We start from the raw sequence: 13,890 nt of genomic DNA on the forward strand, positions 1-13,890 counted from the left end.
GCACCAATTTACATTCCCACCAACAATGTAGCAGGGTTCCCTTTTCTCCAGCATTTATTATTTGTAGACTTTTTGATGATGGCCATTCTGACCAGTGTGAGGTGATACCTCATTGTAGTTTTGATTTGCATTTCTCTAATAATTAATGATGTTGAACATCTTTTCACGTACCTGTTGGCCATTTGTATGTCTTCCTTGGAGAAATATCTGTTTAGCTCTTGTGGTCTTCTGTCCATTTTTTGATTAGGTTGTGGCTTTGTTCTGTGTTTTGTTCATTTGTTTTCATTTGTTTGTTTTTTGTTTTGAGAACACAAAGTATGTGACTAAACCCCAGGTCTGTTATGGCTTCCTGGCTTCATTTTATTTTGGGTCCCTCTTAACCACATTGAGTCAATTTTCTATGTTCTTTCCTAAGGTTCATTTTATTTTATTTTATTCCAAAATTTCTCCCTTTTGATCAAAACCTGCCAAAGACAGCACTGATGATCAATTTTGGTAATGTCCTATTTCATTGCTGGAGTTGTATGATTACCTGCTCTGGATCCGTTTTGGCCTATAGAGAGACCCAGGGCTTATTAGGGACTTAAGTAGACAATTGAGAAACTTGGATCATGTAGATAGAGTTTTTCAGGCACCTGTTTACAAGTTAATTGAGGTTTGGGGACAGAGGTCATCCATTGTCTCCCTAGAATTATTGGTTGATTCAGTCAAGGGTCTGAAGACAGTATAACATGAGTAGGAGGTGTTACTGAAAACTCGGCCTCTCTGTACACTGGTGCCAAATCAAATCCCAGAGACAGAGTTTGGGGTGAAGTAGAAAAGGATAGGTTTATTGCTTTGCCAGGCAAAGGGTAACACACCAGGCTTCTGCCTCGAAAAACTGTGTCTCAACCCCAGAGGATTCGATGAAGAGTTTTATAAGAGTGGTTCAAAAGTGGGGTCTCTGACAAGATTAGGGTGTGAGCAGGGCTTGCACTCCCTTAATCTCATCTCCAGTGGTCATCTCCTAATCTTGATGAGTTTCTCTTATCCTTTTAATCTTGCCCCAGGTGGTTTCTTGGCTGTTCCTCCCTTGATTAGCTACTGTTTGAATCAGCCCTTTGGAACTCAGGGAATGTCATGGAGACTGGAGACTTGCCTATAAGAAATGGTGGACAAAAGGAGGCCATGATGCCCAGGCCCCACATGATTTCAGTCCCTGGGAACCCCAGAGGGCTCCACTTAATTTCAGAGATAGGATGTCTATTCTGGAAGATTTATAGGTCACAAAGGAAGTTACACAGTCTAAGATGCAGGGCCCAAATAAACTTCAACCAGGAAATGACTTTCCATACTCACCTAGTAAAGTGTTGGGAGCCCTTTAAGCAAGGCATCAGGCTGTTTTCCAAGATGTTTTATGCCTCCATAAAGTCCATCTTAGTTCTTTAAAGCTGTCTGTGATATCTGAGTCTATGCTTATCTCTCCCAAATATGACATTTCTGTCAAAGCCTTGGTAATATAACAAAAGTTTCCAATTGCATCCTCTTATAAAAAGAACAGATTCTTTTGGAATTTACATAAATATCTATATTGCTATAAAAGCAAGAATACTCACTAAGAGTTTTCAAATTCTGGATAGATCATATAGAGAGAAAAAGGTAAATATTTTATATTTGTTTAACAAAGTATACTTTATTAAATTTCTCCAAGTCACACTTAGCTTAAGGGGAAAGGTTTTCTCATGTCTAGAAAACAAAGATTAAAAAGCCAGTAATATTTCAGACAAAAAATTATATAAGTTATGGGCATAAGCATCAGTTCATTCAGTCCTATTGAAACAGGAGGGAAGGGGGCAGGGCACAACCTTTGAAAGAATGACATAGCCAGAGGACATGATATAAACTGATTAGAACAAAATGGGTCCAAGATGGCAGACAAGTGGACTTCCACTAGACCTTGAGCTTCAGTATATGCTCATTTTAACACATCAGCAAGCTAAATGACACACCCACAGGTGCCATGACAGTTCCAAGGCCAACCATAAAGATCAAAAAGTGGGTAATGGCCCAATTCCTGGAAATCCCCACTGCTTCCCCAAATAGCTGGAATACTACTCCCACTCATTAGCCTATGAAATTACCCACCCCTATAAAAACTGACAAACCCATACCCTGGTCTTGCTCTCACCTTCTGAGATGGCCCACACTCTGTCTGTGGAGTGTGTTTCTCTCTAAATAAATCCACTTCTTACCTATCACTTTGTCTCTCACTGAATTCTTTCTGTGATGAGACATCAAGAACCTGAGCTTCATTAAGTCCTGAAACCAGGTATGTGATCTCAGTTGGAAAACTGTAGGTTTTGGCCAGGTTCGAAACTCAGCTGCATGGGTTCAAGACCCAATCAGGGTTTTGGCCAGGTTTGAGTCCCAGCCACCTGGGTTCGACTCCCAATCTGAGTTTTGGCCGGGTTTGAGTCCAGCACATGGGTTCAAGTCCCAGTCTGAGGTGCACAGTTTCACTATTTAATGAATACTTGTTCATCTTGATCTCTTGTTAGCAGTTTATAAAGCTATCAGGTTTTCCATTTCATTTCTGTAGACCTGAAAGTTATCAGAAACCTATTTTTGTCAAAAAAATCCTTCCTATGAATCTTCTTGAAGATATTCATTCTTGTAAAAGTGTCAGAGTAAAACAATAACTCTTTTGTCATTTAACTATAAATGACAAAAGACTTAAAATGGAATGGTTGAAGATCCGATTATAATGTAATTAACAAAGAAATTTGGTTATTTCTGTGATATAATGCATTTTAAGTTAATAGCTAGAATTATAACACTACACCAGGATATATTCAAATTTAGAGATTTTATATAATTTCCAGAACATTTATATTAATAACATTTACCCATACAATGCCACTCTTTTTCTCATGGTTTCTTTTCCATAAACTTTCTACAACTTCTTTTTTTATTTTCAGACTTTGTTCTATGGTTTCTTTGTCTATTTTTCTATCTTTTTTAATCTCTCTTTAGGACACATTTACTTTATTTTCCCTTAACAAAATTTATTTCTATTCCTTATACTTTTTTCTTTGCATACACAAATGTTTTCCTTATTACTTTTAGTAGTTTTAATTACATATATTAATTAGAATTCTTAATCTTTAAAAGCCTAATTTCTAGTGAAAATTAAGAAGTAAGTAATTTTGAACTCTCTTTTACATTAGCATTCTGGAGATTTGCAAATTTATAAATATTATTTATAGTTTCTAAAAATATCTGCCTTTTATAGAAAATTTCTCAAGGTGGCATCAAAAATTTTAATTAATAGCCCTAAACATCTTTAGTTTCTCTGTAAAAGGAAGCCTATGTTTGGTAATTACTGTTTCAGTATTTTATCTTGTTTGGAAATGAGCTAGACATTCAATAAATTTCTAGCATTAAACAATTTAGCAAAACTCTAACATTTCAAGTTACCAAAAAGGTTTGGGATAACTAATTTTCAATAGATGTATCATAAAGCATAATTATTCTTAAAGAGTTAACCGAAAATCTCTTACCCTATTTGCATTTAATGTACTTACAAAAATATTATCATACCAAGTTATACTTGTTGACAAATTTTATAAACGTAGATAATATGATCTTATTTGACTTTTAGTAATCCTAAGTACAATAAAAGTATTATACTTAATGTTGATGACTCTGAAGACATGTCTGTATTAATTAAACCAACAAACTAATTTTAATATCAAATACTAATTTAATACTTAATATTTCCCAGCTCATATGAACTTGAAATTTATTTGGGCTAACTCTTATTACATTTCTGAAAATTTATATAAATATTTAATTTTCTTTAAGTCAAGTAAATAGAGTTCATTCATAAGTTAATTTTGGCAATACCATCCAAAGTTAGAAATATATATTAATAATGTACATACATATACACACATACATCCAGATAGACACAGACAGAGAGCTCATAGTTTTCATTTTAAAATTTTGTCATGAATCAGGTACTACAATGTAAAACTCACTAGTTTATGAATAACAGTTGAAACAAGTTTACTCATTTGAGTTTAAAATGGCTTCTTCCCTCACCCTCCTTTTTTTTCCCAGTCTCAGGACTTGGAAATGGTGTAGATAAGAGTTCCCTGAGAAGACTGGTAGAACATTTACATCTCAAAGGCACAGGGGAGTTAAATGTAAGCTCCACCTAGAAAGACTTTTTGTTCCCTTAAGATCAGAATTCTAAAAAGATGTTTTATCAAGCCAGTTTTAAGGGCTTCCCTGGTGGTGCAGTTGTTGAGAGTCTGCCTGCCAATGCAGGGGACACGACACAGGTTCGTGCCACGGTCTGGGAAGATCCCACATGCCGCGGAGCGGCTGGGCCCGTGAGCCATGGCCACTGAGCCTGCGCGTCCAGAGCGGGAGAGTCCACAACAGTGAGAGGCCCGCGTACCGCAAAAAAAAAAAAAAAAAAAAAAAAGCCAGTTTTCTCCAACTGCATATGCAAAAACCAATTTGGAATGTCAATAAAGCCTTATCTTGACCATTTCAGGGCAAGATCTCCTTTAGTTCCCATTTAAGTAAGTACTGGCAAGTATATATTCCATACATACATAAATTCAGTTGGACTGTTAGTCAGCGATGGCTGTCTGGTGCCCCTTTTTTCTCCTGTTTGGGGGACTTTCCCATTTTAAAGTTGGTTTGTGAGACTATGAAAACTGTGTGGTGGGTCAGTGTGCTGTTTGTGAGCTAAACTCCTCTAGGTGTTACCCTAGAGTTATTTCACCTTTTTCATGTGTCTCAGTTTCTCCCTCTGGCAGTATAAAATTCCTCTGGGTGTTCAAAGCACTTAGAGGGCCAATCCTTATGTGTGCATCCCCAAGTAATTTTATATATTTTTTTATTTAAAAAGTTTTTAAAGATCTTTTTTTAAAATATTTATTTATTTTGGCAGTGCTGAGTCTTAGTTGTGGGATTTTCGTTGCAGCATGTGGGCTCATAGTTGCAGCGTGCAGGCTTCTTAGTTGCGGCATGCATGAGGGATCTAGTTCCCTGACCAGGGATAGAATCCAGGTCCCCTGCATTGGGAGCATGGAGTCTTCCCACTGGACCACCATGGAAGTCCCCCCAAGTAGTTTTTTATATTAATGAGTGGGTTTCCCTATGGGACTGCTGCACAGTATGAGAATTTGCTTCTACCATTCACACACACACACACACACACACACACACACACACACACACACACACTGGGGATGTGCCTTCTCACAGAAGCTCAACCACTGAGATGCTTTAGGGACTGTGCCCAAACTCCTTCATCCCCAGCCTCTCAAGATTTGACTCTGATCCCTGGCACCCCCTGGAGCTATTCCACCTTTGGAACCTTTCCCGGGTGGCAGGAGTGCCTAGCACAAGGGTTGTGACCTAAATCTGAGTACTGGCAACCCTAGAAGTCTGTTACACACAAAAAATTTATTGAGCAGTTAGGGATCCCACTGGGGACAGAAAGGGCTGGCAATAAAGGAGCATGTGAAACTCGGGGCAGGGTGCATACTGCTTAACTCTACATCCTGTTCTTGCTTCAGGGAGCAGGTCTTCCTGGGCCTTTCTATCCTGCCTCCTGAGACCCCAGGCAGAAGGCTCTTTGGGAAACCACAGATTGCTGCTTTCTGTTTCAAAAAGCCCAGCTCCCCCCTGGTTTGTGGTGGTGGCCACTGACAATGGCTCAGGGCAGGGGCCCATTTGGTAGACTGCTAAGTCTTCTTTGCACTCTGACTCTGCTCCTGCATCCTCCTTGGCTCACAGAAGGGCCCCTGAGGATTGAGCAGAGAACGTCAGGTTTTCTTCCAGGCAAGCTTCAGCCCTGGGATGTTCAGGGCAGACTCTCATTACAAACCTCAGTTTCTGAGGCTCCTTGCTTATGGCCATTTAGTGTAGAAGGAGGCTCCTGGGTGGGGAAGGCTCAGACAGAACGACGCAGGTTCTAATCTGTGGCAGTTGGCCGGGGATGGGGGGCGTCAATGCAGAAAGAGGCATTTGCTGCCTTAGGCAGTTAAGCCATTGCCCTCTCTTTACGATGGCTCACCTGCAAGATTCTGTGGGGTCCGCCTCCTGGCAGCATGCTGCAGTTGCCGGATTTTGGGTCTGGGGTAACCCAGATCTTTGTCCAACATTCCCAGAGTGTGCTTTCTCTTGAGAGCACGTCTGGGGACCGACTTCTCTGCTTCCACCTTTGCTGGCGTGGCCAAAGGAACATCCCCGTAGACCCGGTAGCCACCAACCAGGCAGTATGTCTCCCTATGCCGGCCCAACTGCGCTTCTCAAAACGCTCGGTAGAGGACAAAGTAGTGACCAGGTGTAGGAGGAGAAACGGGAGCCACTGCTGCTGCAAAGAAAATCAGAACTGATCAGTCACTTCTGCTGTGCACAGTCTCCTGCCAGTATTGCCCTCTCTCATGTCTCTCCCAGTTTCTGGCTAAAGCCATTTAATCTACTTGACATCCAAAACACAGCCTTGGCCCATCACCTCTATGAGTCCCTAGAGAAGGGACACTGGCTGCAAAAGCAATCCCTAGAGCCTACGGCTGCAGCAGATGAGGAAGTCTCCTGACCGTTCCCAGGGAAAACAGTAGAACCCGAAAGAAATTGCAATCATGATCCTCTCCATCTCTCCCTTCCACAACAGAGAAAACATTTCTTGCAGTCTGTCATTTCTGAGGTTTTAATGAAAATGTCTTTCAAGTTTTGGAAAAAAAAAATAATCTAATATAAATTGGTTAAGAACCCCCTCTGATACTTTTATGTAGATTAGAACAAGGCCAAATACTGAGGCAGAGTGATCAGGAGACTCAGAACTGGGTTCTGGGTCCCAAGTCTAGGCTCACATCAACCCAGCCTCCTGGGACACCATCTCCTCAGCCCTCCAGTCTCATTAGTACTGCATCAACCCCCCTTCGTTCTTTTGGTCTTCCCATCAATATGGCACCACCCTCTCCCCTAGTACTCAGCAACTCAGGATGGGATGTGTCTGAGGGGACCGATATAGACGCCTACATGACAGCACAGAGGTGCCTGCGTTTGAAGGTGCGGTTCAAGAGTGGCCCTCTTCCTCAAACTGCTACATTTACAATTTGCCAACAAAAATGCACTTGTCTTTTGCTAAGAGGCCAATTAGGAAAGGGTCTGAATGGAAGCATCCTGTAGCCCAAAGGGGAAGACTATATTTATAAAGATCAGAACCTTCCTGCACACTTGTCTAGGGATAACTTTTCACTTGTCCTCAGCAGTGAGCACTGTGGGTCACTGAAGATGTCCCAGGTCACAGGTATTAGAGCTGGGAAAGTGCTCAGTTGTATGTGGTGGGAAAGCCCCAGAGGAACAAGTGGCAGCCAGGGAAGGTTGTGTGTCTACCATGCATCTAGTACAGATGCCCAGTCTCGGTGTACCTGCTGCACTGTCCTCCCAGGGAGCAGAGGTTAGAGTAAATATAGAAGATCTGGTCAGATATTCTCTCTCAGACAACCAAAGAGATTGGTATCTGGTGGAGAACTTTCTCCAGGGAAAGAAGTTCCCTCCAGGGTAGGGAAGTTTCTCTGAGGGCAACACGTTTGCATAGTTACCCTGCCATGGAAACTGTCAGAAGGCCTGTGAAGGCATCACTACCCAGTGAGGTCATATAAGGAACCTTGTGACTTGAGGGGCAGGCTTCAGGAGGAGGGGCAGTTTTGTGGAGGAGAGCGGGGTGGAGTCTGCGGTAGTCTGCCTGGCCACACACACATGGGCCTTCCCACCCATGCCGTAGTCTAGTAGACACCCCACCTGGGGTGTGCCAGTGGGCTGGCCCAGCCCTAGTGGCCCCAGGAGGGAAAGAGAGACCCACATTCTCAGATTCGCTTGAGAGGCAAGATTAATGTAAGACACAGCTAGGTTGTATGACACTCACCCTAAGAGGCAGAGAATTCTGTGGACTGGTGAATCAGGGAAGGCTCCTTGGCTATGGGACAGAAGGACAAGTGAGATTTGGCCCCACAGGGAAGAGAGGGAAGACATTCCAGTTTGGAAGAATAAAAGCAAAGCACACTGTTCTCAACCTTGTCCTGGTCAAAATATAAATTCATAGTACCCTCACATTTTTACAACTGAGGACTTATAAAACCAAGAGGTTAAGGGGCCTACCCAGTGTTACACAGGTAGTGGAGAGGTGTTCTGCTCAATGGTTAGGTTCATGTTGGGGCTCCAGATTTACAGCTGATAGGAATGTGAGGACAAGCTCATGCCATTTCAAACATTTCCAAGTGATACTGAGAGAGATGTTAAAGGTGCAGAATGAGGGTGCTGAATGACCTAAAAAAGTGGGAATGGTGGGCCCATTTTAACATGAAATTGAAAACAAATTCATGACAAAAGGGCATAATACAAAATGACAGCATAATCATTACACTCCCCTCTCCCCTAGAAGTAAACAGCATTAGAATCCTCTCTCTATCCACGATGAAAGGATGAGATAAATGCTCAGCAGCAGCCCCCATGAAGAACATGGTCAACAGTGTGAAGAGGTGTTTCTAAGATGATTTGGTCCAACTCAGAGAAGGAAAGAGACAACTCTTCCCTTAGCCTGATCAGGCCCAAGGAAGGAATCACATTTGGGGCAGTCTTTGATAGTGTGGCAATGAGAGAGAACTTTCTTTAGGAGGGGACTCCCTGTTGCCGACCTTGAAAAAGCAAAGATGGGACATTCGTTTACTGGGGCTGTTGCAGAGGGGATGTGCCCAGAGGTTGGGCCACCCTGCTTGAGAATCAAAGCACCTTGTATTTCTGAGCTGCTTGAATGCTTCAATCGCCGGATTTTGGGTCTGGGGAAACCCAGGTCTTTGTCCGACCTTTCCGGAGCATGATTTCTCTTGGGAGCACGTCTGGGGACTGGCTTCTCTGCTTCCACCTTTGCTGGCGTGGCCAAAGCAACATCCCCGTAGACCCGGTAGCCACCAACCAGGAAGTATGTCTCCCCATGCCGGCCCAATTGCATTTCTCCACACCCTCGGTAGAGGACATGGTAGTGACCAGGTGTAGGAGGAGAAATGGGAGCCACTGCTGCTACAAAGAGAATCAGAAATGATCAGTCACTTCTGCTGTGCACAGTCTCCTGCCAGTATTGTCCTCTCTCATGTCTCTCCCAGTTTCTGGCTAAAGACATTTAATCTACTTGACATCCAAAACACAGCCTTGGCCCATCACTTCTATGAGTCCCTAGAGAAGGGACACTGGCTGCAAAAGCAATCCCTAGAGCCTACGGCTGCAGCAGATGAGGAAGTCTCTTGACCATTTCCAGGAAAACAGTAGAACCCAAAAGGAATTGCAATCATGATCCTCTCCATCTCTCCCTTCCACAACAGAGAAAATATCTCTTGCAGTGTGTCACTTCTGAGGTTTTAATGAAAATGTCTTTCAAGTTTTGGGAAAAAAAATAATCTAATATAAATTGGTTTAGAACCCCATCCACCTTGGCAACCCCTCTTGGGCCCCATTTATACTGCCTGTTTCAACCACACTGAAGTCTAGCCCTCTGATACTGTTGCGTAGATTAGAACAAGGCCAAATACTGAAGCAGAGTTATCAGGAGACTCAGAACCAGGTTCTGGGTACCAAGTCTAGGCTCACATCAACCCAACCTCCTGGGACACCATCTCCTCAGCCCTCCAGTCTCATTAGCACTTCATCACCCCCCCCCCCCTTCGTTCTTACGGTCTTCCCATCAATATGGCAACACCCTCTCCCCTAGTACTCAGCAACTCAGTAAGGGATGTGTCTGAGGGGACCGATATAGATGTCTACATGATAGCACAGTGGTGCCTGGGTTTGCAGGTGCGGTTCAAGAGTGGCCCTGTTCCTCAAACCGCTCCATTTACAATTTGCCAACAAAAATGCACTTGTGTTTTGTTAGGAGGCCAATCAGGAAAGGTCTGAATGAAAGCATCCTGTAGCCCAAAGGGTAAGGCTACATTTATAAAGCTCAGAACCGTCCTGCACACTTGTCCAGGGATGACCTTACACTTGTCCTCAGCAGTGAGAACTGTGCGTCCCTGAAGGTGTGCCAGGTCACCGGTATTACTTACATCTGGGAAAATGCTCCACTGTACGTAGTTGGCAACCCCCACAGGAACATGTGCCAGCCAGGTGAGGTTGTGTGTACACCACATCTCCTGTAGAGATGCTCGGTCTGGGTGTACCTGCTGCACTGCCCACCCAGGGATCAGAGCACCGGTTAGAGTACATATAGACTATACGGTCAGACTTTCTCAGACAACCAAAGAGATTGATGTCTGGTGGAGAACTGGTAGGGAAATTTCTCTGGGGACAGCACGTTTCTATAGTTACCCTGCCACAGAAACTGTCAGAAGGCCTGTGAGGGCATCACGACCCATCGAGGTCATCATATAAGGAATCTTTGACTTGAGGGGTAGGCTTCAGGAGGAGGGGCAGTTTTGTGGAGGAGAACAGGGAAGAGGCAGAGATACTCTGCCTTGGCCCTCACACCTGGGCCTCCCCACCCATGCCCTAGTCTAGTAGACACCCCAGGTGGGTCGTACCGGTGAGCTGGCACAGCCCCAGGGGCCACAGGAGGGCAAGAGTGACCCACATTCTGAGATTTGCTTGAGAGGCAAGATTAACGTAAGAGACAGCTAGGTTGCATGGCACTGACCCTAAGAGGCAGAGATTTGTGTGGCCTGGGGAATCAGGGGAGGTTCCTTGGCAGTGGGTCTGAAGGACCAGTGAGATTTGGACCCATGGGGAAGAGAGGGAAAACATTCCAGTTTGGAAGAATAAAAGCAAATACACACTCTTCTCAACCTTGATCTGCCCGAAATATAAATTCATAGCACTCTCACATTTTTACAATTGAGGAGTTAAAAATAACAAGAGGTTAAGTGGCCTACCCAGTGTTACACAGGTAGTGGAGAGGTGTTCTTCTCAATGGTTAGGGTCATGTTGGAGCTCTGGGTTTACAGCTGATACGAATGTGAGGACAAGCTCATGCCATTTCAAACATTTCCAAGTGATACTGAGAGCGATGTTAAAGGTGCAAAATGAGAGTGCTGAATGACATCACAAAGTGGGAATGGTGGGCCGATTTTAACATGAAATTGAAAACAAATTAATGACAAAAGGACATAATACAAAATGACAACATAATCACTACAGTCCCCTCTCCCCTAGAAGTAAAAATCGTTAGGATCCTCTGTTTCTCCACCATGAAAGGATGAGATGAAAGCTCAGCAGCAGCCCCCGTGAAAAACATGGTCAACAGTGTGGAGAGGTGTTACTAAGACGATTTGGTCCGACTCAGAGAAGGAAAGAGACAACTCTTCCCTTAGCCTGATCAGGGCCACAGGAAGGAACATTTGGGAAGGCTTTGATAGTGTGGCAATGAGAGAGAACCTTCTTTAGGACGGGACTCCCTGTTGCGGACCTTGAAAAAGCAAAGATGGGACATTCCTTTATTGGGGCTGTTGCAGAGGCGATGTGCCCATGAGGTAGAGACTGTTTCAACTACCATTTTAGAGGTTGAGGTACTCCGTTTGAGAATCACAGCAACTTCTATTCCTAAACTGCTCGAATCAGCGGGTGCATGTTAGGAGAGATGAAGTCAGGCCCCATTGGAGCAGACTGCCTTTGGGAGCGGTAGAATATAAAATGTGAAGGGGAATGCTCTGGGTCCATTTGTATTCTCTGCAACTTAATCCTTTCCAGTGTGCAAGCATTTTTAAGTTGTTTGGTGAAGTATTACATTTGACTTTCAACTGTTACTTTGGACAAAGCTTATATAGTGTGGCAGAGACTAAAACCTATGCAGAGATAGTGAGAGGATGTTATAAGCTTATTCTGCCAGTTTATAAAAATGTTTAACCTTTTCTCCTCTTCCTCCACCTGCCACCAAGAGATGAGAAAGAAGGCACCGCCTGGAAATGCATAGCAAGCAGTACTTCTGTGTCAGTTTGGCTTTTATCCCTCTACCAATACTTCCCAGAGAGATTTCACCAAAGGTGCCTAAGCTTGCCATGGTCATTGTTGTGAAGAAAGTTTCTCTCTATTGCTAGTCGCATCCCCTTTTCCTTCTCCGGGGGGCTAAATGGATGTTTGGGGGCAGGAAATACAATTTAAACTAAAACATCAAAAAAACACCCCCAATTGTTCAAGTTTTCTTTTTTTTTACATCTTTATTTGAGTATAATTGCTTTATAATGGTGTGTTAGTTCTGCTTCATACCAAAGTGAATCAGTTTTACATATACATATGTTCCCATATCTCTTCCCTCTTGCGTCTGCCTCCCTCCCAACCTCCCTATCCCACCCATCTAGGTGGTCACAAAGCACCGAGCTGATCTCTCTGTGCTATACAGCTGCTGCCCACTAGCTATCTATTTTACTTTTTGTAGTGTATATATGTTCATGTCACTCTCTCACTTTCTCATGTCTCACATGTCACTTTGTCATGTCCCTTCCCCTTCCCCATATCCTCAAGTCCATTCTCTAGTAGGTCTGTGTCTTTATAACTGCCTTGCCTCTAGGTTCTTCATGACATTTTTTTTTTTAAATTCTCTATATATGTGTTAGCATATGGTATTTGTCTTTCTCTTTCTGACTTACTTCACTCTGTATGACAGACTCTAGGTCCATCCACCTCATTACAAACAGCTTAATTTCATTTCTTTTTATGGCTGAGTAATATTCCACTGTATATATGTGCCACATCTTCTTTATCCATTCATCCAATGATGGACACTTAGGTTGTTTCCATCTCCCGGCTATTGTAAATAGAGCTGCAATGAACATTTTGGTACATGACACTTTTTGAATTATGGTTTTCTCAGGGTATATGCCCAGTAGTGGGATTGCTGGGTCATATGGTAGTTCTATTTGTAGTTTTCTCAGGAACCTCCATACTGTTCTCCATAGTGGCTGTACCAATTCACATTCCCCCCAGCAGAGCAAGAGTGTTTCCTTTTCTCCACACTCTCTCCAGCATTTCTTTTTTCTAGATTTTTTGATGATGGCCATTCTGACTGGTGTGCAATGATATCTCACTGTAGTTTTGATTTGCATTTCTCTAATGTTTAATGATGTTGAGGATTCTTTCATGTATTTGTTGGCAGTCTATATATTTTCTTTGGAGAAATGTCTATTTATGTCTTCTGTCCATTTTTGGATTGGGTTTTTTTGGGGTTTTTGTTATTGAGCTGCATGAGCTGCTTGTAAATTTTGGAGATTAATCCTTTGTCAGTTGCTTCATGTGCAACTATTTTCTCCCATTCTGAGGGTTGTCTTTTCATCTTGTTTATGGTTTCCTTTGCTGTACAAAAGCTTTTAAGTTTTATTAGGTCCCATTTGTTTATTTTTGTTTTTATTTCCATTTCTCTAGGAAGTAGATCAAAAGGATCTTGCTGTGATTTATGCCATAGAGTGTTCTGCCTATGTTTTCCTCTAAGAATTTGATAGTTTCTGGCCTTATATTTATGTCTTTAATCCATTTTGGGCTTATTTTTTGTATGCTGTTAGGGAGTGATCTAATCTCATACTTTGACATGTACCTCTCCACTTTTCCCAGCACCACTTATTGAAGAGGCTGTCCTTTCTCCACTGTACATTCCTACCTCCTTTATCAAAGATAAGATGACCATATGTGCATGGGTTTATCTCTGGGCTTTCTATCTTGTTCCATTGATCTATATTTCTATTTTTTTTTTTTGTCAGCACCATATTGCCTTGATTACTGTAGCTTTGTAGTATAGTCTGAAGTCAGGGAGCCTGATTCCTCCAGCTCCGTTTTTCGTTCTCAAGATTGCTTTGGCTATTCAGGGTCTTTTGTGTTTCCATACAAATTGTGAAATTTTTTGTTCTAGTT

At 42.8% G+C, this 13,890-nt stretch overlaps 1 protein-coding gene and 1 pseudogene across 1 annotated transcript; both read right to left on the minus strand.

Annotated features, from left to right (window-relative positions):
• Positions 1-6,062: 6,062 nt before the first annotated feature.
• On the minus strand, positions 6,063-8,528 carry LOC113611154 (DPEP2 neighbor protein-like; annotated as a pseudogene).
• A 44-nt stretch (positions 8,529-8,572) lies between these two features.
• Positions 8,573-10,412, minus strand: LOC113611155 (DPEP2 neighbor protein-like). The gene is made up of 3 exons (XM_027089777.1): positions 10,366-10,412; positions 10,218-10,321; positions 8,573-9,084 (listed from the first exon to the last, which is right to left on the minus strand). The coding sequence occupies exons 1-3, from the start codon at positions 10,410-10,412 to the stop codon at positions 8,573-8,575; spliced, it is 663 nt and encodes a 220-aa protein (XP_026945578.1).
• Between the last annotated feature and the right edge of the window lie 3,478 nt (positions 10,413-13,890).

Source organism: Aethalodelphis obliquidens, unplaced genomic scaffold, assembly GCF_003676395.1.
Source record: "Aethalodelphis obliquidens isolate GAN/ISIS:26980383/991018 unplaced genomic scaffold, ASM367639v1 scaffold68, whole genome shotgun sequence".
NCBI lineage: Eukaryota > Metazoa > Chordata > Mammalia > Artiodactyla > Delphinidae > Aethalodelphis > Aethalodelphis obliquidens.